This window comes from Syngnathus leptorhynchus, chromosome 1 (genome assembly GCF_054491065.1).
Source record: "Syngnathus leptorhynchus isolate UIUO chromosome 1, UIUO_Slep, whole genome shotgun sequence".
NCBI lineage: Eukaryota > Metazoa > Chordata > Actinopteri > Syngnathiformes > Syngnathidae > Syngnathus > Syngnathus leptorhynchus.
Window position 1 is genome coordinate 25,198,891 of NC_141195.1, and position 25,160 is coordinate 25,224,050.

General features: G+C 44.2%; 2 protein-coding genes and 1 long non-coding RNA gene across 9 annotated transcripts; 2 read left to right on the forward strand and 1 right to left on the reverse strand.

Annotated features, from left to right (window-relative positions):
- Positions 1 to 7,914: 7,914 nt before the first annotated feature.
- On the reverse strand, positions 7,915 to 23,054 carry LOC147063017 (uncharacterized). Its single transcript, XR_015067677.1, has 5 exons — positions 22,891 to 23,054; positions 22,232 to 22,358; positions 21,048 to 21,129; positions 18,097 to 18,228; positions 7,915 to 8,706 (listed from the first exon to the last, which is right to left on the reverse strand). It is a non-coding gene; the product is annotated as an uncharacterized LOC147063017 (long non-coding RNA).
- On the forward strand, positions 9,810 to 16,623 carry LOC147063018 (prickle-like protein 2). Its single transcript, XM_085925387.1, has 8 exons — positions 9,810 to 10,069; positions 11,104 to 11,217; positions 11,303 to 11,440; positions 11,968 to 12,171; positions 13,308 to 13,494; positions 13,902 to 14,056; positions 14,130 to 14,943; positions 15,009 to 16,623. The coding sequence occupies exons 1-8, from the start codon at positions 9,938 to 9,940 to the stop codon at positions 15,947 to 15,949; spliced, it is 2,685 nt and encodes an 894-aa protein (XP_085781513.1). The 5' UTR covers positions 9,810 to 9,937; the 3' UTR covers positions 15,950 to 16,623.
- Positions 20,345 to 25,159, forward strand: LOC147063019 (receptor-type tyrosine-protein phosphatase V-like). 7 transcript variants are annotated; one of them, XM_085925353.1, is made up of 12 exons: positions 20,345 to 20,474; positions 20,660 to 20,722; positions 20,798 to 20,863; positions 21,646 to 21,745; positions 21,981 to 22,071; positions 22,138 to 22,211; positions 22,294 to 22,428; positions 23,404 to 23,526; positions 23,592 to 23,752; positions 23,826 to 23,961; positions 24,457 to 24,518; positions 24,611 to 25,159. In XM_085925353.1, exons 3-12 carry the CDS (start codon positions 20,859 to 20,861, stop codon positions 24,756 to 24,758), a joined length of 1,035 nt encoding a protein of 344 aa, XP_085781479.1. In that variant the 5' UTR covers positions 20,345 to 20,474; positions 20,660 to 20,722; positions 20,798 to 20,858; the 3' UTR covers positions 24,759 to 25,159. The 7 variants fall into 7 exon arrangements, with proteins under 7 accessions (XP_085781479.1, XP_085781450.1, XP_085781469.1 ...); XM_085925362.1 differs by having other exon boundaries at positions 20,403 to 20,474; positions 20,660 to 20,717; XM_085925324.1 differs by having other exon boundaries at positions 20,798 to 21,745.
- Position 25,160: the final 1 nt, after the last annotated feature.

Genomic DNA, 25,160 nt, shown 5'->3' on the forward strand with positions numbered 1-25,160 from the left:
GATTGTCATTTGACAATTTTTTGTCTGACATTTTTTTCAAATCAGATTTTCCTTTGCTTGATATTTTGTCTTACTTTTTGTTTGTTTTCTCCATGTCTACACTTCAGTTTATGAACTGTTTTTGTCATCAGCCCTGTTCTTTGTATCGACCAATCAGCGACCTCCATTTCTTGTGCTCTTCGTTATCTCGTCAGTTTACTCGTATTTGTCGTTAGTCATGTCACGTCACGTTTCCATTCTACGCTCTCGATCAAAGAAAATATTTGTATCTCCATTCTCATCTCGCCTCCCTGCTTCTTTCCAATGGTGTGAAACATTTTAGGCGGAACATCCGCATATCAGATGCCAACATCTAACTTTCTTTTCCGTTTTGTCTCTGGGAAAATCCGACGTTTCAAATGTGATTGAGCGCAGTGTTCATTGTGTTTTGCGCCAAGGTGCGAATCAGCATTTTCCCTTCTATCTCTGGAGCCCAGAAAATGCTGAGTGGCTCAATGAGCGCGAGGGAGACTGTCCAAAAAATAAATTACAATTTGCATCCTGCGGGAAGTTGAAGGAAGATGCGGATGGATCCACCTTCGCCCAGCCTTGCCGGGGGGGACGTAAAATACTGGTCACAATTGTTAATGGAATCCAGGTAATCATCTGAGGTGCCACGCCGCCCCGAGGTTGCCCATCTTCAAAGCGGTGACATCATTAGAGATTCTTTTAGACGCGTAGGCAAGCTCATTCAAAGGCCACGGGAAAGAGCCGGCAGTCAAAGAACATGTTCCCAAGCCAACCAACCAACCAACGTACACCGCCCACACGCGTGTACAATTGCATATGACAAACGTCAAAAAAAAGAAATTCCTTCTGCCCGACCGACCACTCAGCACTTTCATAAATGTCCTTTTAATATGTCACTCCAGTCAATTTGAGATGAGATATTCTTTGACACTGTTTATAAAAAAAAAAGTAAGATGGATGATCTTAAGCCTTCCCTGGTGGCAGCCGTTATGAATTCCATCCCCCCCCCCCGATGATTCATACTGATAGCTGCTGCATCATATCTGCCAGGAAAAAATATCTCTTCACTAGATATACCGATGCCTCCCTTAGATTTATTTCCGTAATACGGTCGTCAAGCTCCGGCCCTTAAATCATTCCGAAGCTCCAAAAAGACTGCTCACGAATTTGGCTTTTGAATCAAATGTAAACCTTCTGGAACCTTGCTTTGTTTTTCCCTTGCTATTTCTGTGCCTTTTCAGGACAAAAACTGTTTTTTGTGGTTTGGAGCTGTTGCACCTGCTGCTTTGCCATGCGCTTGGTCGTCGTGCAAATGTTTTGTCATTTTCTTCGTACTGGGATTGCGGCTGCACACTGATTGGCTATTGTCTGAAGTCTGCTGTTTACCACTACGTGGTCAAAATGGACTTCCTCGCCCTCGTTATGATCAATTTATGCATTTCAACATGTTATGGAGAAATGCTTAGCATTGCTAGCTTTAATTGTAGCTACATGTTGCATGAAGTGGGGATTTCATTTTCTACGTCTGGTGAAGAAGTGTGTGTGCCCCGATAGCGCTGATGAAAAATGGTCCCCCTTTTTTTTTTTTTTTTGGATCATTTCAGTCGCCCCTCCTTGGTCTATATGTTTGCCTGCAGCCTCGCTAGTGCCATGGTACTCACAATGTACACCAAGTTTTAGGCCTAAGGCAATGTGAATTGAATTGAGCTTTCCTCTCCTCCCATCTCTCTCTCTCTCACTCTCTCGCTCCGTCTCACTTGTAAAAGTAGAATTTACAAAGTCACTGTGACCTCACAAAGGCTGCCTGGCTGGCCATCTAATAGGATAAAGTGTAACGGAAGCTATTTTATAGCCAAAAGGTTAGTTCGGCGTGACATCATCGTGGCTGGCGTGGAGAAAAAAAGACATTTCATACATTGGACTAAAAGAACTCATTTTGAATTTGCTTTGAAAAGTTGACGATCGAACGCAGTCGACTTCTCAAGGTTTTGAAGATTTGTTTTGTTTTGAATGGCCCGGATGGCGTTCCTCCATCTCGATGAGCGACAAGGCCTCCCTCCCTCCCTCCATCAGTCACTCATGACTCGGGAGCGCGACTCACTCTCTGTACTGGAGAGATTCAATTGCACATTTGCCCAGAGGAGAAACGGCCTATGTTGATTTCAGATGAGGTTCGCGCTGTTCATTCCAAATGAATCAATATGGGAAGTGTATTAAAGGATCAGTTATTCTTCAGATGTTCTCATTCTATAGAGAAACATTTTAATTGATTTTTGATACTCGGCAAATTTAATACGGGTGCGGCAAAGCATTTTTCTTTCTTGGCTCCAGACAGACAGACGGACGGCGCGTCGCGAAGCTGCTCTCGTATTCAAAGGCTTCAAGGATGAGTGCTTTGGAATCTGCAGTTCGCTCACGAAGGCAAAGTTTTCCCTCGCCGAGGCTTTTGTCTCCTCCCTTTGTATTGTTCTCCTTCATCGGCATCTCACTTTCTGTCCTTTCTGTGCCTTATCTATTCACTTCATTTATATCTTGTTCCAGCGCTTATCTGGAACGGAGTGGCTAGCTATGATAATTGTGTGCAGGAGAATATTTCAGGAGGACATCTTGTTGTTGCCTTTCAGCTATACAGATGTGTTTTTCTTTTCTTTTTTTTCTCATGAGTGATTATTGTTATGCAATCATGTCTTTGTAAAGCGAGTGATAACACAACATAACCGAGCCGCTATATTTTTCTGCCGTTATTCACTTTAGCATTCCCCAAATGAATAATCTGGAGATAATATTGATTCATATTTAATTATAATTATAAATAATTCTATTGTATATAATGAAATAATATGTGTTGATATTTGATTATAATTATAAATCATTTAATGATATATATTTATGATATGAATTACGGGTTGTCTAAATTAATAAAGCGACATAATCCATGCTGAATATTCAGTAATGCCTGATAGACACAGCTTTAATGACATGACTATTATTTGGGTTTATGATTTGGCTTTGCCTCGTTTGCCTTCCGTCCTCGTTGTCGGGACAGCTCGGGCAACACGTGTTAAGAGAAAAGCCCGGCTCCAATCACTTGGCCATTTTATATTCCGATGAGAGCCTCACTGGTTAAGCGTTGTGTTTTTCGTTCTTGTCGTTGGGTGACGGCGGTGTGAAGGATTTGGAATTTCAGTGAGGTCTGGTGACGGCGTCCAAATCTTTTTGGGTTGCCGCCATTGTCTGTTTTGGTCTTGTCACAATCAACTTGTAGGCTTTGTTCATGTTCGGTGTGAGTCATTACTTGATTACTCGGGGAGCACAAAAGAGCCTGTTTGAAAAATAACCATAAAAACAGGACTGAACAATGACAGCTGGAATGAATCATTTGCCCATTTTCATTTTGGGTCCAAGCCAAATTCATTATTATGACCATGTTAACTTTTCTGGGAATCTGAAGACTTTTATTTTTGGGATCATTTGAATAAAATGAGAACATTACGGCTATTTGTCAGCTTTGCGTGATATGAACTTCTTGTAGCAATTCAAGTCTAGTTTGTCACCCCAAACCATTCGGCTAATGCAGACATTAAATTCCGTTGAAATGAAGCAGATCTTTTGGTATTTCTCCAAATGTTCCATTTTGCCGCTGTATGATTGAGCTTTAAAGATTGCGCTGATTCCAATTCAGGAATTGGACAAAGTAAAGGACAGAAGCATTTCAGAGAGTTCACATTTGAGAGCTGTTGTGTGCTCCAATCCGCTTCTCTGGAATGATGTGTTTTCTCTGAGCAGTGGGAGGACGTGTAAAAATGCATAGCAACAGACTCTTTCTCTTCTGTCTTCTTTCTCCCACACGCACACAGCCTCAAGCAAAAGACGTAAATGGCTTCACACAAGAGGATTTGTTTGTGTGCGTGAACGGCAGTCAAGGGAGCGCGCCGCCCCGCACAGGTCACGAGCTCGGGTCAGAGTCGCCTGGCGTGACTCGGCCGGCGCCGTCAGCGCCTACCTTGGCGTTGCCGCGGCAACACGTCGCCCGCCATTACACCTGATTACGCCTGTCAAGTGATCTGTAGGGGGGCAAATCCATTTCCAGCTGCTGAAAGGCTGCAATTCTATTTGCGGCCATCCTACACACAGTGGGAGAGGGGCTGAATGTGTCACCCTTTAATTACACCATTTCAGCTTCTTCTTCTACAGCTGCAAGTAAAAGAACCCTATTTTGGATTTCAGGAACACACCTCCAGCAATTAGCACGTCACAGCGTAAGTGCGTGCGAGCGAGCGTGCGTCTTACCTGGAGAGGATCCTAAAATTTTAAAAAAATCTGTCCTTCCAGCTACTGATGACAGCATGTGAGTAAGGCGGGCGGCCAATTGGAGTGTGTTATGTTCCCAATTATATCGGCGGTATTGTCACTCGCTCGCTCACTCGGAGCTTTTCTCAGTGTGTTCCGCCAGCTGAACCGCAGAGCCAGAATTCCTAGCGGGTCAACCCCTCTTCAATTAATTTCTTGTTAGTTCTGATCCATATAAACCACAGTGAAGAATTTAATCCTCATAACGGGATTACGAGTTGATTGGTGCTACACGAGAGAGGTTTATTGTTGGAATAAAGGTGGACACATTTCGGCTTTTGGTCCGTCCAGTTTGGAAATTGCCAGTTGAGAGGAAGGTGGCTCACTTGTGAGATGAGGCCACCTCCATGGAGATTTTTGCACGCACGCACACGCGCCCGACTCGTCTTCTGGGCGCAGGAGGATTAAGAAACAAAATGGAGGAATGAAGAATGCTTAAAAGATTACGTTGGGGAAGAAAAGGAATTTTTAACAGTTGATCTGAGGGACGGAGCTAGGGCTGCTCATGGCCAGCCGACCTTGGCCTACTCTCAGCAAAATTTTAAATTGTGAAGAATTATGATTTTTGTCATTGTCATTTTTGATTTGATTTGATGCGAGTGACTGGGCCATCAATCACAGAATGCAAAATGATGTCAGCAACAAGTGATCACTCTGATTAGCTTTTAGTTTGCATGAGATCGAATAGACTAGGATGAGAAAATTCAACTTGTATTTTTTTTCCCATCATGGGCACCCCATTGAAAAATTTCTCATGACTCCCCTGGCTAACCTAATAAGGGTTACCCCGCAATCCGCTGGCCTTTTATCATCAAAGCGAGTCTGCGGGTGTTAACCTATTTACTCAAACACGCTACCGACGCGGCCATTATCGTGTTTGGCGGATCGCTGCGCGGCGTACAAAGGTCCGAGGAGTGAGTGAAAGGATTGTGCGTCTCAAAGCAGTTATTATCATTAATCAAACATAAGTGAGTTCAGGAATGCCTTGACATTTGAGGATGCCACTAGCTAGGTCAGGAGGGAGGATCTCCAAAGAGTGAATTCAGAAAGCGGCTGGGTTTTATTTATAGCAGAGTCACTAAATAAGAAACAGTCTAAATGTTGTGTCATTTGGAATATAACCAACATTCTTGGAAAGAAAATGGCGTCTATGAGGGACGTAATCCAGGATTACCTCTCACACACATACGAGAGAGGTTTTTTTTCCTAATTCATTTTTACAAGCACAAGTGATGCACTCGAACGCATAGGTGTCAAAGTCAAGGCCCGGGGGCCAGATACGGTCCCCCCCAAAATCATTATAATTCATCTGTCAATACTAAAGTTACCGATTGTCTTCGCTTTTAAAAAATCAAAAATACAGATATTGCAAGCAATCCATTGATCCTTTCAAAATATTTGAACAGTTTTTACTAGTCTCCGTGTTCATCAGTTTTTTGATGGTCGTAATGGCCCTCGGAAGGAAACTATGATGCGGCCCGCGACAAAAATGAGTTTGACAGCCCTGCTCTATCATTTAGAACAAAAATGCTGCCGCAAACTGCTGAAAGACGCTCACAATTTACCAAACTGCTCTCACGCTACCAGATCAATCTCCCACACAAAATGGTGTCTCAGACACACACAATTGAATTTTTGACCCGCTCATCAACTCATGTTCTTGAATCCATGTCATGACTAAAAGCTTTCTAAAATGGCTGAGCAATAGTTTGATATCTTGCTTTGGGATTTGGTGACGCGTTTGATGTTAAACACTTTGGCTACAAGGGCCTCGGGGCAGCCCAACCACTGCTAGCGCATAAACATTTCGAAAAAAATACGGAGCAAGCAAAACGATGTAAACCTCTTTCTTGCACACTTTTGTTTTTTGTTTTGTTTACGAAGACGTGTTGCAATTACCAGCAGCCACGGCTGAACGTCATGACTTTCTATTGCGTTATTTCAGGAACAAAGCGAGTGGTTTGAGAGTATTCATAAATCCGGAATGTTGCTCAACCCTCACCAGGAGAAAGACGATTAATTTCCGTGTGTTGGAAGGATAATTACACACAGCGGTTGTTTACAATGGAATAATTGCCTACATGCAGCTCTGAGATTTGCTGACAACCAATAAACAGTGGAGATGATTTGCATTCTCTTTTGGGCATGACATCATGGGTTCATTTGAAAGCTAGAAAAGTCAAATGACTTCATCCTCAAGCATAAAGGGCATCATCTGCAGTGTCGTTGATTCTTTTTTGAGAATCAATGGAGAGTTTGCTGTGCTCAAACCGCTGACGAGATTTGCCATTCACACTGGAAACAAAATAGCAGTGCTAGCATTTTTAAGCTAGCATTAGCGCTGTAAGCAAGCCAACATTAGCTGCGGGTGCTAGATTAGTAGTATGACTTATCATGAAATGTTGTTGGTTTGAATATTATTTGTGGAAAGAACAACTCAAATTCAGATGTATTTTCTGATTGCTTGTTTTAGGCCAGGTGCTTTCTTAAATTAGGGGCGCTACATATTAGCTGCGGGTGCTAGATTAGTAGTATGACTTATTTGTAAAGGAGTCTTATCATGAAATGTTGTTGGTTTGAATATTATTTGTGGAAAGAACAACTCAAATTCAGATGTATTTTCTGATTGCTTGTTTTAGGCCAGGTGCTTTCTTGATCATTAAATTAGGGGTGGAAGATAAGGCCATTTTTTAAATTTCATTATTATGCATATATTTTGGAAATGATTTTCTATGAATTTATAATCATTTCAAAATGCGTTTGATCACGTCCGTTCCAAAAATGTCGCGGTGATGAAAGCAATTTTGAAATAATAAAAGAGCATCGGTCAGGTTGTGCGCTTGAGCCGAGCGAGCACCTCCTCTAATGTCATCTTTTACAAGAGCTTTTTTCTCCAGCACACCCACACAGAGGCTGTCAGAGGCACATGAGGATGGAGGGGAGGTGGGTGAAGCATGACACGTGAAAAGGGAAAAGCGTTGCTCTTAGCGCCGCATCTCCAGCCCTCTCTTCATTCTTTCTCCTCACTTTCCTCCCTTGCATATCCATTATGTGTTCCGACGCCTTTTCTCTGGCACCATTTTCCGTTGTAGCTGCTCTTCCTTGAAAAAAAAGAATACCTGCTTCCCCGTGAATCTCATCTCCCCACGGGCTCAGAGATGACGATGATGATTAATCGCCGTTAATTCATGTGTAAATGAAAGCGCTGCTGATTGGATCTAACGGCAGGCGAGGAAAATCATGATGAATGGAAAGATTAAAAAGGAATCGATGACGTGTAAAACACGATACGCATTTGGCACGTGCAGCCCTCATTATTTAACGCATGACGAGGAACACGGAAGATGCTTCCTTGTTAAATCAGTAACGCGTACATGTCTTCACACACCGAGCGGTTGCTACGGCAACTCCGCTTTTTCTGTCTCTCCCCCAACTGATCCACCGTCGTTACTTTCTCTCACTCGAGTCCAGTTTCGATGAGCAGTGGCTTGTCCAAACACGGCTTTAAAATGAAATGATCCTTTTAATGAACTGCAATTGCTCAAGTGATCTTCCACAAATTCATTGTTTTGTACTTCTCGGCATAAGACAATAATGTTGTGATTGTAACGATTCAGTAGCAGAACAAAATGATCATGAAGCAAGTGTTTACTTTATTCATTTCGGTTTTACGGTCATTTACTACTCGAGTCTCAAAGGGCTTCACAGTAGTGAATTACACATCGTGTATTCATAAAAAAAGACCCGCACGCTAACTTAATGCTAACACGCAAGGCAAAATGCCATCGACATGCTATCGAATGGCATGGAACACAAAATGTTGCATCGGTAGCATAGACCATAAAATAAGACATGCTTAGCGGCATATATTCTTTATCCTCTGTCATTTTACAGAATCACTTCCTCTTTGTAACTTCATGACTCCATTCTATCGTCCGGAATGACGGAATGAGTTCAAGTCATATGTCAAAGCACTCTCCCAGACTTTGTGTAATAATATTGAGGCAGCAAACATTGCACTCACTATAAGTGGTTATGATTTATGCCATCAGACACCTTGGCAACTTTCTCCATGCAGTGATGAATCAGAAACACAAATTGGAAGCTCTTGAGGGATTTTAAATGTTACTGTTATTTGAGCGAAGATAACACGTAATCCCGACAAATGTCATCTCGAGGCGCAAGGCTCCCACTTAAGAGGCAGACGTTTCGCTTGGCAGAAATGATCGAACCGTTCCATTTTCCTGCTGGCTGATCTCAGGCCAGCCCGTCGCAGAGAACATGACGAGACAAACAAGCAGCCACACCCGCTGAGCCGGAATCCATCCCGCCTCCATCGTCAGCGACCTTGTCAGAAATGAAATTGAGAAAAGTCCGTAGATCCTAATTTCATATAGTGTCACACGGCATGTCCAATCTACAGTCGCCGTAATCAGTCAAAAACACCCTCCACCCATAATACACATAATAACTCGCACGTTTCGAGCTCGCTCGCTGGCTTTTTGAGTCGCTTGAGAGAAGGTTGGTAGGTAGCCTTCTATGGCGGCCTTTGGTCATTGTTAGAAAACACGGATGACGTCATTGGAAAAACATTGACGTGGCATGAAGTTCAGGCACTGACAGCAGTTGTTGAGCAACATCTGACAAATTGACAAATTGGAAAACACTCGCAAGCGAAAGCTAATCTGAGCAACCAGCTCAGACAAAGTGACGTGAAAGGTCAGTAAAACCTTACTAGCGCTCAGGCTGCTTAGCAATCTTGACTTTTGGGTTGGTAAGTCACATTGGCTGCCAAACGGGTTGTTTACGTGCCAATGGGGCCGTTGTCGTCGCTCCACTGAAAAAGAACAGCCTCGGGCTCAAGGTTGCAAACGTGTCATCTCTGCTGACAAAGAAATAAGCAGCATTTGTGTTCGAGGAATAAACCCTTCTCAGCTCGGCTCGGATGGGGGCCGGCCGATCGGATGGATGGATGGATGGATGGATGGATGGATGGATGGATGGATGGATGGATGGATGGATGGATGGCTGGATGGATGGATGGATTCAAGGCCAGTGTAGTGAGGGGTTTGATTATTAGGTTGCCCCTGTCAGTCCTTGTAAATGTCTTGTGAGAGAGATAGAGAGATAGAGATAGACAGACAGACAGACAGACAGACAGACAGACAGATCGATAGATCGATAGATAGAATCTTTTTGATTTGAGGGCCATTTTTTTCTTGTAATTGAAGGGTCTCATAAGATAAAAAGTCGGTGGCATCTTGTCTCATTTATTTGGCTGCATGTGCCGTTGCATGTGTGCCAGCAATCTCAATCTAGCCATTAAATATAAAAAGGCAAACGGCTCCTTTGTGTTAGTGGGCAGATGTGGAATTGGCAGTGCCAACAAAGGTTTTGGTGCTTTTATTGCTTGCCACTAAATCTGCGTGGCCCACATGTTGCCTCGTAAATGAACAAAATAAACATTCACGCGTCTCCATCTCCTGTTTGAATCTTTCTGACTCCCCTTTTTTTGTGGCGACCAGGTGCGCAAAGCTCCCCTGAAGCAAGGTGTGCAACAAAGCATGTTGTGACAGCCATGTCTCTGGAGATGGAGAAGACCATCACCAAGCTGATGTACGACTTTCAGAGGAACTCAACCTCTGATGATGACTCCGGATGCGCTTTAGAGGAATACGCCTGGGTCCCGCCCGGCCTCAGTCCGGAACAGGTAAGACGCCCAATTGACTCCTTCGACACGTTCCACGCCGAGGAGATTTTCATCTGACATTTGACACCGCTGTGCCGCCGCTCTCTCATGCTCCATTAGCTAATGTGTTTCTGTCGTGGAACCAGACTGGAACCGATTGAACTAAATCAGAGAGAGGAATTTAATTATTTGGGCCATCGGTGTGGCATTTTCGGAATAACGCTAGGAAGGCTAATTCGCCGATTCCCTTCACGGTGCTTTAAGAGTCTTTGGCCTGTCGTCGGTGGATGGGGTGGGGGCGGGGTCGATCGAATCCCTACAACTAAGCTGTCAGGCTTTTTGTGGAAGACTAATTGCAATGACATTGTTTTGAAGAGGCAATGTTAAAGCTATGTAGCAAGCCAGTTCACATTCAGGCGGAGTGACAAGCGTGGCCAAATGAAAAGCAACCCCATACTGATTGACTGATTACAGTGTTTCAACAGAGTCTGTGATGCAGCGAACAAATGGCGCCGGATCACTCGAGCGAAGAAGCAATTTCCTCCCCAGAAGCAACTGGGCAATTTGGATCGAAATTTGACAGAAAGATATCACATGAAAAACAAATTGATGATTCGTACTTTCTTTGAAATTTGCCGTTCAAAATGGACGCCAAAGGAATGAAAGTCTTTGAGGAGCGGATACAGTTAATTGAAAATGTGCGTTTGCGCGTTGGGGCGCTAGAATGGGCTCATTTGCAGTTTGGGTTGCTTTTAATTGTACGCATGACCGAGCTCATTTCATCGATTGCCGAAGAAGGAGATAGCGTGTGTGTTGCTTTAAGCGCTTGTGCCAAGCTTAGATTCATTTCGGGGGCATTCTAAAAACATTATATAAAAATTAATTACAATAAATATATCTATTTCAATAGCTGCCCCAAAGGAGATTGTAAACATGTATTTTGACTTTTTCCTGCCTCCATCTTCATATTGTGTCCAATGAACTTCAATTTGGTCATTTAGAACTCAAGTCTATTTCTCGGAATAATAAAGGCCACATTGTTTTGTCTGTATCAGGTGCATCAGTATTACAACTCTCTACCAGAAGAGAAAGTCCCGTACATTAACAGCCCCGGGGAGAAATTCCGCATCAAACAACTGCTGCATCAGTTGCCACCGCATGACAACGAGGTAAAGCATTTTGCAAGTCTTACGACAAAATCCTTTTTTGAAGCCATTCCCGTTGCCTGCATATATTTCAAACTGTGTTGTCCAGATGCGTTATTGTAACTCCTTGGAAGAGGAAGAGAAAAGAGAACTGAAGCTGTTCAGCAACCAACGCAAGAAGGACAACCTGGGCAGAGGCAACGTCCGTCCTTTCCCCTTAACCATTAACGGGGGCATCTGCGATAAGGTATGAACAAACTCTACCAATAGATGCAAAAGACTCCACTTACAAATCCTTACAATACGCCCAGCTTAAATTTAATGTCAAACGAAACAGAAAAGACAAAAATAAAAAAAAGAAGAAGTACACACACAGCCAAAGCAACCACACGCAATAGCTTTGCTAGCTTATCCTAACGCTAAATAGCTTCAATGGCGCCGTGCTACAATCCTTATAAAACATGTACAGTAAGCACTATCACTCCCATTTTGGAGCTAAAGAGAAAAGACAAAAAAAAGAAGTATACTTATAGCTAAAGCAACCGCATACAATAGCTTTGCTCGCTTATGCTAACGGAATGGCGCCATGCTACAATCCTTATAAAACATGTACAGTAGGCACTATCACTCGCATTTTGGAGCTACATTTGGGGGGGGGGGGGGGTAAACAGTTGCAAACAAACGGTTAAATGGAAGTTTTAAAAGCCTCAACCCTTTTCAAGCATTAGCACTTTTTGAATGAAAGTGTGTCACCCTTTGCTTCCCTCTTTCCAGTGCGGTGGTCAGTTAAAGGGAGGCGACATCGTGGTGTTTGCCGCCAGGGCGGGTCACGGAAAATGGTGGCACCCCAATTGCTTTGTCTGCTGCATGTGCGAGGAAATGTTGGTGGATCTCATCTACTTCTACCAGGACGGCAAGCTCTACTGTGGTCGGCACCACGCCGAGAGACTGAAGCCCCGCTGCTGCGCCTGTGATGAGGTGCGCCTCTCCGGGCCCGCTGCCCTTCGCTGTTGCTCTGATTTTTTTGGAACTGCTTGGAGCTAGTCTGCTGTGAAAAGATGGCTCAGTGTTCTTGCCATGTCTCCAAAAATCTGCTTGTGTTTTGATGTACCGTATGCGAGGCAAGCAGGCAAGTCACGACAACAAATTTCACTCATTAACGTGTTGTCGTCATAATAACAAGACTGCTTTTAGAACCAGGGAAGCGGGGCTTTGGAGCTAGAAATCTGGGCACCGTGTCACTTTAAAATTTTGACTTCACGCAATTATACTAAAAATAATTCATTTTTTTGTCAAATAATTCCAAAACATTCACATACGTTATGATGGTGTAAGAATAGAATTAAAAGCACATAAAGTGCACTATAATGAAGAGTCTATTGAACTTAAATATAAGCCTTCATTTGAAACCTTCCTTCCAAGGGAGAAATGAGTCACATTCATTGTCTTTATTCTTCCTGCTCTCCGGAATGTGACAAGCGTTTTCTCGTAATAAGGCCTTTTCACACAGGAAGGCACGAGGAACCTATTCATTGGCTTCTGCAATAGGACGCAATGCCTGGTGGTCCCAACATATGTCCTCAAATAAGAAATTGGAGAGAGGTCAGGAGGGACCCATCCAATAAAAGTGGAGCGATTTGGGAGCAATTGGCTGACTTGGTGAGAAGCCTCCGGGTCACTTCCTGTTTGGCTGCTGGCCAAGTCACTTTTTGAAATACGGGGAGCAAGAAAACTGAAATGTGACATCATCTTTCTTGGACCGTTTCACATCATGATCACATTTGATACTCGCGTTGGAGCACAAACGGAGCTAAATAATCGATGGTTTGCTGATTGGCTTCAGTGGAGATGACGTTATGCAGTCAAAGAAATGCTTACAGACTTGTCCATTTCTGAAGTCATCTGGGATAGGATAGGCTCCAGTGGTACAGAAAATGGACGAATGGATTTTAGAAAAATAAAATGAAATTCAGCAGTCAGCTGTCATGACTGGGGAAAAAAAAGTATCTCACTTGGAATAGAAAAAATGAGAAAAGGAGGGGGGGGGGGGGGGGGCTAACAATAATGTTTGGTCCAAAATGACCTTTGGATTGAAACGGTGCTTTTCCACATAGATCATCTTTGCTGATGAATGCACTGAGGCGGAGGGCAGACACTGGCACATGAAGCACTTCTGCTGCTACGAGTGCGAGACCACCCTGGGCGGTCAGCGCTACATCATGAAGGACGGCCGGCCGCACTGCTGCAACTGCTTCGAGTCCCTTTACGCAGAGTACTGTGACGCGTGCGGGGAACATATAGGTAAGCCATGTGGGATTGATTGGATTTCAATCACGTGACCTTGTCTCCAGACATGAGCATTTATTTCTTACAATCACACCCGGGCAAACCTCTGATTGTGGGGCATTGTAAGTCACAGCTGTGGGGAGGCGGAGCATGTGCAATGAGACGTAGATGCTTATTAAGTGTGACCCATTCTTGTATCCAGATGGGATCTGTGAATGATTATTACTTGCTTGAGATCAGCGGCAAGGTCGGAGACGTGTATTTGTCGCCTCTAATGGACTAAGAAGTGTTTCCCTTGTAGAGAGGGAAAAAAACTCATCAGATTCCTTTCCCATTGATATCAATCACCGTCATCAGCCTTACTATTCGTTCATCATATTATGAAACTCAAATTTCTAATTGTCATCTGTTGCTCCTTCAAGGCATTGACCAAGGCCAGATGACGTATGACGGACAGCACTGGCACGCAACTGAAGAATGTTTTTGTTGTGCTCATTGCAAACGTTCCCTGCTCGGTCGTCCCTTCCTGCCAAAGCAGGGACAGATCTTCTGTTCACGGTCCTGCAGCGCCGGACAGGTAATAGTTCTCACCAAACCGTCGAGAACACTGCTCTAGTCGCGGTGGCTGATTGTTTTGTTGTTTGAATCAGGATCCGGATGAGTCTGATTCGTCCGACTCCGCTTTCCAGAGCGCCCGATCCCGTGAATCTCGCCACAGCACCAAGATTGGTAAAAAGGAGCGCAGGAACGCCGAGCAGGAACGGAGGAACGTGGAGACCCGCCATTCGGCTCCGCCGCCGATGCCTGACCGTCTGTCGGTTGAAATCGATCCACTGGCCGCTCAGATGGATCGCTTGAGCGTATCGGCCAGCCAGACTCCCAGCAGGACGCCTAACCGCACTCCCAGCCGCACACCGAGCCGTACTCCCAGTCGCGCCCCGAGCCTTAACCAGGTGTGGATGAGCAGAGATGACCCTTACGTCCCTGGTGCCTTTGAGGGCCCCCAGCGAGAATCCTCCCCCACCCCGACATCCGTTCATCTTTTGGGTCAGTGTAACGCCAGGCAGGGCTACAATCCCAACTCGAATGTTCATCCTCCAGCCCAGAGTCCCGTCAACCCAGGAAAGAGGCCTGATTCCTGGGGGAAAGAGCAAGGTAATTCAAAGAGGACACCTATGGCTGCTCTAAGGGGGCACTCCTTCAACGATAACTGGATCCACCATAGCCAGGATGAGTTCAGACCTAACAAGCTACGCACCCAAATGAGTTTCAACGAGATGTCCAGCCAGAACCAAGGATTCCCTGACAAGAGGAGCATTAGCCTTCATGGATTCCAGAGAGACGGAAGGCCCCCACTCACCAGAAGGAACCCCATCAACGCCATGAGCTTCAACGAGCCACTGACTCCGTTGGAACAGACACCCCGTGGCTCCATGGACTCCATCACTGTGTCGAACGCTACAGGTACGTGTGCACATTCTGCCCTAGTTCCAAAGGGTATGCTCATGTGAAATGTGCTCTGTTTTTAGCAGGCAATTCTCTGGATGGGGTCAGCAAGCGTCAGGAGAATTTGTCCAGGTTCTCCATGCCTGACCTGAGCAAGGATTCGGGTGTAAATGTGTCTGAAAAGAGCAACATGGGAACTCTTCGCTCGTCGGTCCAGTTCCATAGCACGGAGTCTCTGTCCTCTTCTCGTCCCTTTAACAACAACATGTACACCCCGCACAGGGTGGGCTACCCACTGCAGTACTGGGACGGCCCACAGCCCCTGGCTTTTGACGGCAAAGCTCGCGTCGGGGTGATGGGCAGCAGCGGCAACTTGCGGATGGCTCCCATGAGCGACAGAATGCCCCGTCGACTCATAAGCGGGCAGGAACTGGCATCCCAGAAACAACAGGCTCAACCCAGACGTCGCAAACACCATCGGGGGCAGCACCGCGGCGCCCGCCACCACAAACGCTCCCGTCGCTCTCGTTCGGACAACGCCCTGCACCTGGTGGCCGACCGAGCGGCTCAAATGGCGGAGCCGCCGTACCATCGCGTCCAGGAGGATTACGATCGCTTCCCTTCGGGTCACGCCGCCCGGGAGCTGTTCGGCCCGGAGTCCGGCGGGTGCCGACAGCAGCCCCACCGACCGTGTCCCCGCACCACTTCCGATCTCACCCTGCAAAACGCTGGGTGGCAACCCGTCGGCTTGGGTGGGCCATGCTGGGGCGATGGCTACGTGGAAGCCGCCGACCCCTGGTGCTCCAGCTGCTCCTCTTCCTCCGAATCGGAGGAAAACGAGGGCTACTTCATGGGCGAACCCATCCCTCGGCCCGTGCCGCTGTGCTACATCAACAACGAGGAGCTACGCCATCGCTACAGCCCCTCTGGGATGGGCGCACACCACGGACCTCTGCACGGACCCATTCACGGCCAGCTGCACGCCCGCCAGAGGAGGAAGAGCAAAAACTGCATCATTTCATAAATTTAGACATGAATAATGCTGAGGGTATAAGTGGAGGGGGTGAACGAGGTAAGAGAGACAGGTGAGGAGACCATAAAAGCAACAGAGAGTGGGTAGCTGAGTGTGAGATAGTGACAGCTAGTATGTGTGTAGGGGTGGACGTAAAGAGACACTAGGCCTATTTTTCACGCTGCGAGGTTACACAACTGGGGTAGTGTTTGTGTACACCTACACGGAATGATCTAACCACAAGAGGAAGCTCAGTTGTCTTACACAACACAAAACAAAACAAAAGGAATGTTTGTTTACAACGTTGGACGCCAACCTGACGACAAAGCACTGCTCAATTTGACTACTAACTGGGAATGTGGTCAAGGTAAATAAGACTCGTCCTGACTGTCTGTGCATGTGTCCAATGTTCTCGGAAGATTGAACAGTCGCTTTAAGAAACTGGAGTGATGTCAGCGTTCGGAGATCCAACTTTGGCGTTCAATGTATCAATGTGGACAATGCGGAAGTCAGAGCGTGGGGCTAGCGAAGGCTACGCGCTGGATTCCGAGCCGTGTCGTCCCCATGCTGCTGGAATGGAGCGTTAGCTCGCTAGCCCGGTTAGCACCATGTACAAATAGTCTGTTGAACTTTGTGCTCTGCATAGCCGACTCTCCATGCTTTACCGAGGACAGAGCGCCGGCCGGCCGGCCACCTGGCCACCCGGCCACCGGTTGGCCACCGGGTGGTCAGGTGGCCGGGTGGCCCCTCTGCTCCTTGACCATTCAGGCACAGTAACGTCAGGTATGGTCCCGTTTTCTCTTCTGCGACATGCTTTGATTTTTGAGAGTAACTTCTAGGCAAATATGAATCAAGATAATAATGCTAACAATAAAGAAATAATAACCACTAATGCAAATAAGAATCTTACGGAAATAAAAAAAATGAATAGCTATTAAATGTTTATATAGTAATACACATATTAAAGCGATGGATCTAGTCATGTAAATGTCATGTACATATGGTCCTAAATATCTCTATATTTTGTAACTCAAGAATCATTCTTTGTATAATATCATGTAGAGATAGGGATTCTTGCATGTCATTTAGTTGTTGTCGCATACTTCAAATAAAGTGTACTTCTAATAACTATCTCGTGTGTCAGACCTTTGATGGCAAATCCCAAAATCAAGTCTGTCGTGTCCGAACTATGACAAGTTGAACACGGTCAGATTTTGCACTTGTCATCCGGTCACATCAATTCATTTTTTTTTATTTTGATTGTGGCTTTAATGAAGGAATGAGAGCGAGCAGAACTCCAAGCGCCAGGCACACAACATCTTGTGCCCGGTGAGTGAAAATACATGTTTCCATGGCATCTGTGGAACGATTACAGATTGGCTCGCAGCGGCGACGCAATGGGAAGCTTGTGCAATTGTTATTTGCCGACAAGTTTTGATCTATCTACTCCGTTACCGGGCGGCCTTGGTTGCCCTGCAACTGAGAAGTGAAAAGGAGGCCATTTTGTCCACACGGACAAACAATAACAAGCAAACACGTGTTTATCCTTTGCACTGGAGCTGCAATGTGGAAGTGAGCTAAGTGGTGGGAGAAATGTTTGCTCACCAGCAAGTGGCTCTCAGTATTTTGTCCTCAAACAAATGACCATTCAATATAAAGGTTTGAATTTTTACATCTGTTAAATCGATTGTATCTAAGTAAAAGCGTCGCTTTTGGCAATTGTGAATTCAAAATGGTTGAAGCATCCCTCTCATGAAGATCATTTTATCTACGACTCATGTTCATGTTTAAGTTTGAATTTGGTACCTCCTTTTGGGGCTCTTTTTCCTCTTTGAGATGATTGATGTTGGAGTTGAAGAGCGGAAATCATACGCTTTCACTCCTTCCTACCATCCATCCATGGCACAATGATGCATCATTGATTTGTTTTCCATTTTTTTTGGAGCTGCTAAAGTGTGCTAAACAAGCAAAAAGAAGTAACGCGTCCAAATCAAAGTCAAGCGCCTCAGGATAAGAACATCCATCCACAGCGATATCAAGGCGAGAGAAAACAAACGTTCCGGGTCTCCGAGCAATTTCTCAACTCTTCCCTGTCAATCTTTTCTTTAGTGTTTGTGTCTAGCTGTTTATAAGTACAAGTTGTGCAACTGACACACTACCTCATCCATAGCTGGCCGCCTTTCATCCTCTCTCTCAGATGAAGGGATCTTTGGTTGCTGCCTTTGTTATGCCACTCTCTCTCGCTGTGATTCCTCCTTGCCAGGCTTTGGTTTGCGGGTGCTTTGAGGAACCTGCAAAAGAAAACGGGAGCAAACAGTTGGACTGTTTCAATCAGACAGTTGGCGAGAGAGAGAGACAACCATGAGCCGCTAATGACTCAAAGATGAAAGAGAAGCAGCACATGTTGACTCGCAACAATGCACCGGTGAATTGCGAGCCCGTCTGATGGCGCATTTAATCAAAACATGTCAACACGTTTTATCATTTACAAATCTTGCTGAACCTGATTCTTAATTCATAAATATCAATATATTCTGATTGTTAGAGAAAAAAAAAAACAGATTCAGGATCAGTTCCCACAATAAAATCATCTTGTTTTGGATCTCTTGGCAGTTTGACATTGACACACAACAAGCAGATGCAGGTCAGGTTACTTCCTAGTGAATACAGTAAATGGCAGGATGTTTTGTCCACAAAAGTGCATCTGTGTCCATGAATGAGGCCCATGATTGCTTCGATGTTCTTTTCTGCTGGCGTTCGGCGCTGTCACTCAACATGGTTTCGAGCACAAAAATAATCAACGTGAACATTCCTCCTCATCTCTTCTTCACTTTCCACTCCAGTGCTGCAGTGATCCATCATTTGCTGTTTTGCTCCACACAGTGTTTGGGTCAGCCAAGAAATGTGTGGAAAGCTTTAATTTTAGATCTCTGTGCCGCACTGAAGCAAAGTGGGTCTCGGAACTCACGTTTTTGTGTGGTCAACTGAGTAGCTCCACTTGCTGGATCGCATGATCATGATCAACCTCGATGAAACATTTGCATTCATGCTGTTTATAATAATAATAATAATAATATGGGAATCTAAAAACAGAGTAGGCATTGTGGCAGATGGTGTAGCTTTTAAATTTCCAGTGAACTGATTGTCCTTGTCTCTGCGGGAGATGCACTCGAAAAAAAAAACAAAAAACATCTGAGCTGGAAAGAAAACAAAAGCCAAGGTCGATACTACGGAGGAGTTTATACAGTACACAATTGTTGTTGTTTTTTTTTATGACATGCTAATTTCTCGATCACACCCGTCGTCTGCGCTTGACTAGTTTCCACGGTATCTATCCGCCTCATTCTAAAAGTATTTTCCAAAGGATATTGGCTGCTATATGAGCCTGCAGTATTCCCGTGCTGCCAATAGTAGCATTATATACAGCCTCTCACCCTCTCGCTTATAGACGCCACACACAAAAATCAGCGATGAGTCACCATCATCACACACAAACACATAAACACACCTACACAGTGCTGCAGTGTGTGCACAAGAGAAGATGGAAGAAAACAAGATGCACCACAATCAAGCTGCACAGTCAAATTCATGTCCTTTTGAAATTCAAATGGACTCAAGAGTGACTTTTGATTTTTGCTGGCATGTGGTTGCCTGCCAACCTCTTGAACCTCCAGGAGGAGCTACTAACCCTACAAATATTTCCAAGATTGGGGGACTCACAGTGCCGCTCGACGGCCGTGTGAATAATTGCATTGAAAAGAAAATGCATCGCCGAATAACCCCAAGTGGGTGGAGACTTCACATATAAGCGCTTGGTTAAGCCTGGTTTCATAAGTATAGGGGATCGGTGTGTGTGGATGATAACCGCATGCGGTTGGTTGGGCCAAGAGACTCTTTTCATCACGGTTACGTCTTTCTGATGCTAATGTACCTTTCATCTACTTCAAGTAGCACCTTCAATAACTCCATTAAATCTTAAAATAAATGTGAATCACTCAATGACGCAGCCTGCACCTCGAATACATTTGTCTTATGGAAATTGAATTCATGCAATTTTGTTCGAATTTAGGTGAGGAATGTTCTAACATTTTTTACAGCAGCAGCAAAGGCCGTGCTGGACCTGACAAATGACATTTTTAAAAGACTACTGTAGGGCAAATGTTTCTGTGATGACCAACATATTATTAGATATTGGAAAGCAGAGGAAAAAGAAAACCAAACGCCAAAAGCATTCCATTTTAATGGCTGCTTAAAAAATGCCTTCAAATGAAACTCTTATCTTTAATTTATGAGGCTCCACAGGTGTTTCTCGAGAGAAGAGTCGGGATGGCTTTTTCCTCAAAAACAAAGAGGGACCTACGGTAAGCTAAAGGCCTCTCCCTTTCCTCACAGCGCTTGTGGCTCCACCCATCTCAGCACTTTTCTTTCCGCCTTGGATTCCAAGCAAAATGATTAAAAACAGATTTGAAGCAGTCTGGTGGTTTATCTTCGATTGGCAGCGCACGAGAAAGTTTCGGGGACGCGTTCTTCTCTAAAGGTAATTCTAGATCCTGGAGATACTACCTGAAAAGCTGTAAATGAAACTGTGGCGGTGTTTGGGGTCAGAAACTTGTTGGAGCAGGTTTTTCTTCTTTTTGGAGCTGTCACGCTTGGGCTCGAAGAATGTACTTGGGCGCAACACGAGGCTTTTGCGAGACTTCACATTTTCTCTTTTAAAAACAGAAGGAGTGGATTTTTGGAGGTACACTGAGAAGAAACAAAGACTGGAAAAGACACCAAAGTACGGTAAGTGCTTCTATTTCTTCACCGCACGGATGTTTAGCATACTTTCTGAGATGTCTTTTCTTTTTTTCTTTACAGCATCAAGACTGAAACTGAGAATAATCGCTGGTCAATATCCTGCTTGACTTCAAGAAGCGACATGAGGTCAAATCAGCTGCAACGTGAAGAGAATATCTTTTGGTTTTCTTTATTGGCAGCAAAATTGGGGCTCAGAAGATTTGTTCAAGCATATTTGAATGATCCTCCATAAAAGGGCATGTGGGAGGATGTTTTGAACTTTTTTGGCCCGAATTGTAAAAGTTATGGTTGACGCAACTCAACAACATACCTTTAGCATGATGACAGCAGGATTACGCTTCTGGGGCTCCTTTTGTTTTCACCAAAAAACAGTCGCAATTCACATGAAAGTTCTGCGAGGAAAAAAAAAAAAAAAATGTCAGGACAAGACTACGAGAACATTGATGAGAGGTGCTTTAAATTGTAGCAGTATGGGGACCAGGGAATTTTACATCATAGTTTTTAATTCATCTTAACTTTTTTTTTTTTATCCGGTTAGTTTTTTGGGCCTTTTTTTTTAAATTATTTTATTAGTTTTCTTCCCCCCCCCCAAAAAAAGCTTAATTTTAATTAAGCTTTCATTTAGTATCTTTTATTTATTGAGTGCAAGACACAAAAATATCAGTCGTGTGATAAAGTAAGATAAATTACAATTCTCAAAAGGCAATACAGAAATAAGTACATTAAAAATTCACTCATAAAGTTTGCACATAATATCAAAGATAAAAATGAATAATATAATTGAGTTGCATAGTGTAAATGTTTTTAAATTGTTTGGCTTGATCTCTTTTTTTTTTTCATATTAAGCAAATAACTTTTGATATCCACTGCAGATGTGAAATGAGGTTAAAAAGGTGTTTGTTTTGCAGAGTGCAGAGCGCCTCCAGAGCAGAGATCCTGCGCGAATTTGAGTGGACGTGTCAGGCCCTTGCCGCTTCTGACAACAGAGGCTTTAAGCAGGAATTTCAGGTAACTGCTTTGCTGCATTCAACTTCAAACTTACAAACATGTGTTGCATGTCCAAGCAAGAACACGATTCACTATTCTATTCAATCATACATGTCTTCAATGTTTCTTTTATGAACGCTTGAAAGTCACACATTTGAATGGTTGACATTGAAGTTGAAGAAACGATGAAGATTGATCCCTTCCATTCATTGACTGGTCTCAAAATAAACAAACATCTCATCATGTCTTTGTGAAGGAGCTGAAAGATGTCGGTAAAGATCTTCCAACCAAAACGGCGGATTTAGAGGCTAATAGAGAAAAGAACCGATACCCATACGTCTTGCCATGTAAGTGCTTAACATATCCTGAGCTTCGGCAGTTTGTTTGTTTTTCTCAAACACGTCCGCCTACAGATGACCACTGCCGTGTGAGGCTGACCATTCAGAACTTCCCCAACACCGACTACATCAATGCCAGTTTTGTCCCCGTAAGACTTTGGTCACTCACCTAAATGAAAAGCCACCGAGCGGTTTACACACGCGTGTCTCCTCCACTCCATCTGCATTCAGGGTGGAGGATCTGAGAGAGACTTTATCTGCACCCAGGCTCCCATGCGCCACACCATGGAGGATTTCTGGAGGATGGTGTGGGAGCAGAATGTTAGGATAATTGCCATGGTGACAGCGCTGAGGGACAGGGACTTGGTGAGACGCATTTAATACTGTCTGTCTGTCTGTCTGTCTGTCTGTGTGATATTGTACAAAAAGCACGTATGTGGCGTTTTGCGTATTTGACGCTTACTAAAGCAAGAAAAGTATCAGTTCCCATCACATATTTTATCTCTATTAAAAGTGTCAATAAAACTAAATGTATTCTGATGCAGGCGGACACGGCAGACCTGGAGTCTTTGCTCCTGTCTGTCCACATTTCGACTTCAAGTCTCTCGGTATTGAAAATATAATCATAGAGAAACGATTCATGTGCTTGCTGCGCAGGTGGCGTCCATATTTTTGGTGCTTTAATGACACCCCGGTGGGAATTTACTGTAAAGATAAACACACAACTGAAAGACTTACGCACATTGTAAATTGAAATACAAGACATGCTACCTTTTAAAATCATTGAAAGTGCTAATGCTAAAATCAATCAATCAACTTGCCGTTTACCTGCTTATGCGAAATTACCATTGACTTCCGGCTCCTTCAAATAACGAATATCTAAACAAATAAAGAAGCAAGTATAAGAATACTCAAGAACATATATTTTCCCCAACCTGCGAAAAAAAAGAGTTATAAAAAAAAAAGCTCCAATTGAACTTTCTCCTTCTAACCTTGACATTGGATTGTGTGTGTACGCAATATATGCACAGCACCACACTGCCCCGATGAGGCCAACGTGCGCACTGCAGGAACAGCCAGCATTTATTTCCCCCCACAATTCCAACATAGGGGTTCTCTCATGGTGTTTGAGAACCTACTAACCTCCGTAACCTTCAATCATTTCCTGACAGCTTAAATACCGGGAGTGTCATCAATCCAAAAAAATTAATGCCGTTCCCTAATTGATCATTTAAAGCCACGTTATCTTTTTGTCCAGGAAGTGAACAGCATCCATCAACCTGCTAAGATTAACCTGAATCATGTGATGTATAATCAAGTCATATGCTTCCATGGGTGCAGGTACTATGTGATGAGTATTGGTCTCTGGAACCAGGAACAGTTTATCACGGACCATTCCAAGTGACAACGATGGCACGGAAACAAGGCCCCGACTATTTTATCTCCTCCATTAACCTCAGACAGGTTAGAAAGAATGACTCTTCCTTATTGCTACTTTGAGGTGTGCAGATTACAATTGTGTTTTTCAGAGAGACTTTCCAACAGATCGGATCATAACGCACTACCACTATCCATCCTGGCCGGATCGGGGCGTGCCCAAAGACCCGTCCTCGCTCTGTAACTTTACAGATCACGTGCGGCAGCATTTGGACGCCATTCCGCGTTTGGGGCCGGCCGTTGTGCACTGCAGGTTTGACCTCTGGCGTGATGAAGTGGAGAGCCGTGCGAAGGCTTGTACTCATTGTGCTGTGTCTATCTATCAGTGCAGGCGTAGGTCGATCGGGGACCTTTGTGGCGCTGCTGTGGTTGATGCAGCTGTGCGTGAGAGGCGTGCGGCCCAATATACGAGCGGCCGTGGCTGATTTACGACGACATCGGATGGGGATGGTTCAAATGCTGGTAAATCCACTTGGGGGGGATTTTTTTTTTTTTTTATATGTCGTCACACAGTTGTTAAAGTGAAGGCAATGGGTGCAGGATTAAAAAAAAAATAATGATAATTCTTTGTTCATACTGTATTGACCAGTGGCAGACCATGCATTTGCCTGACCTGTACAAAAATGCAATCATAACAACACATAACGAGAGCATTTTAGAATCAATATGTGACCAAAACACCCAAAAATGAAGAAAACACAGGATGCAGATGATTCAATTATTAGTTATTTGAATTATTGGGTGAAAATTGGTGTGATTTGCAAAGTTGAAATCCGATTTGGTGGCATCAAGATCAGGTTGATGGATCAAAAAAATCTCAAATCCACACGCATAGCCAAGAGAAATGAAACTATATTATTCAAGAGGACATAAAACAAATCTTCAGATTCATAAATGGCTTGTTGGTTGACTAAAATGGAAGGGTGTTAAAAGATAAATTGTTTCTTTACATTTTAGGAGCAGTACATATTTGTTCACCAGTGTCTGCTATACTGGATAAGCGGAGGCAAGTCATCTTGGTGAGCAATATTTTGGCATGATTAGCAAACTTGTTCAAAGTACAATTCCTCCCTGGAATTGAGTTGACATCTGACGACTTCATTCTGAACAGCTTAACCCTCTTGGAGCACACAAACCGAGAGGTGACCAGGAGAAATCGTCATCACAGACGGAAACATTCGCCGCCGGGCCGAGAACAAAGCACGTTACAGCAGATCTTGCAACCTGGGAAGCTACTGCGGAGGATACTACCTTCATAGATACAGAAATCCAGGGCCGCATCGATGTTGACCTCATGGGGGGGCCGTGACTGACAAAGGATGTCAAAATCGTATTTTTCAGCATTAACGTTTGAAAACCCTGATAGCACCCCTGCTCACAGGCAAAGTTGAACTTTTAAAGGGATGGAGCAACCGCACTCCTGCTCAGGCACACGAAAACCAAAGTCAGTAAGCAAAAGATATGAGCTCAACCTGCCAGGCGTGTCCAACCCGTTTTCTAAACGCTGTCTTAAGCGAACAATGCGGCTGAGTGCACATTTGTCTCTACAGCTAAAGGTGCTGATTCATCTCAATGTCAAAACTGTTGTTTTTGTATGCCGTCACTTTTATACTGTGACTTTTTTTCTCAATTAAAATATGTTGGGGAAAAAAATATATAAT

Excerpts from the sequence above, each read along its gene's own strand:
- LOC147063018 (XM_085925387.1), top strand. The coding sequence starts at position 9,938 with ATGTCTCTGGAGATGGAGAAGACCATCACCAAGCTGATGTACGACTTT. Across the intron at positions 10,070-11,103 it reads CCGGCCTCAGTCCGGAACAG|GTGCATCAGTATTACAACTC; the intron begins GTAAGACGCCCA and ends TGTCTGTATCAG. Across the intron at positions 11,218-11,302 it reads TGCCACCGCATGACAACGAG|ATGCGTTATTGTAACTCCTT; the intron begins GTAAAGCATTTT and ends TGTGTTGTCCAG.
- LOC147063019 (XM_085925307.1), top strand. The coding sequence starts at position 20,515 with ATGAAACTGTGGCGGTGTTTGGGGTCAGAAACTTGTTGGAGCAGGTTT. Across the intron at positions 20,718-20,797 it reads AGACTGGAAAAGACACCAAA|CATCAAGACTGAAACTGAGA; the intron begins GTACGGTAAGTG and ends TTTTCTTTACAG. Across the intron at positions 24,519-24,610 it reads AGCGGAGGCAAGTCATCTTG|CTTAACCCTCTTGGAGCACA; the intron begins GTGAGCAATATT and ends CATTCTGAACAG.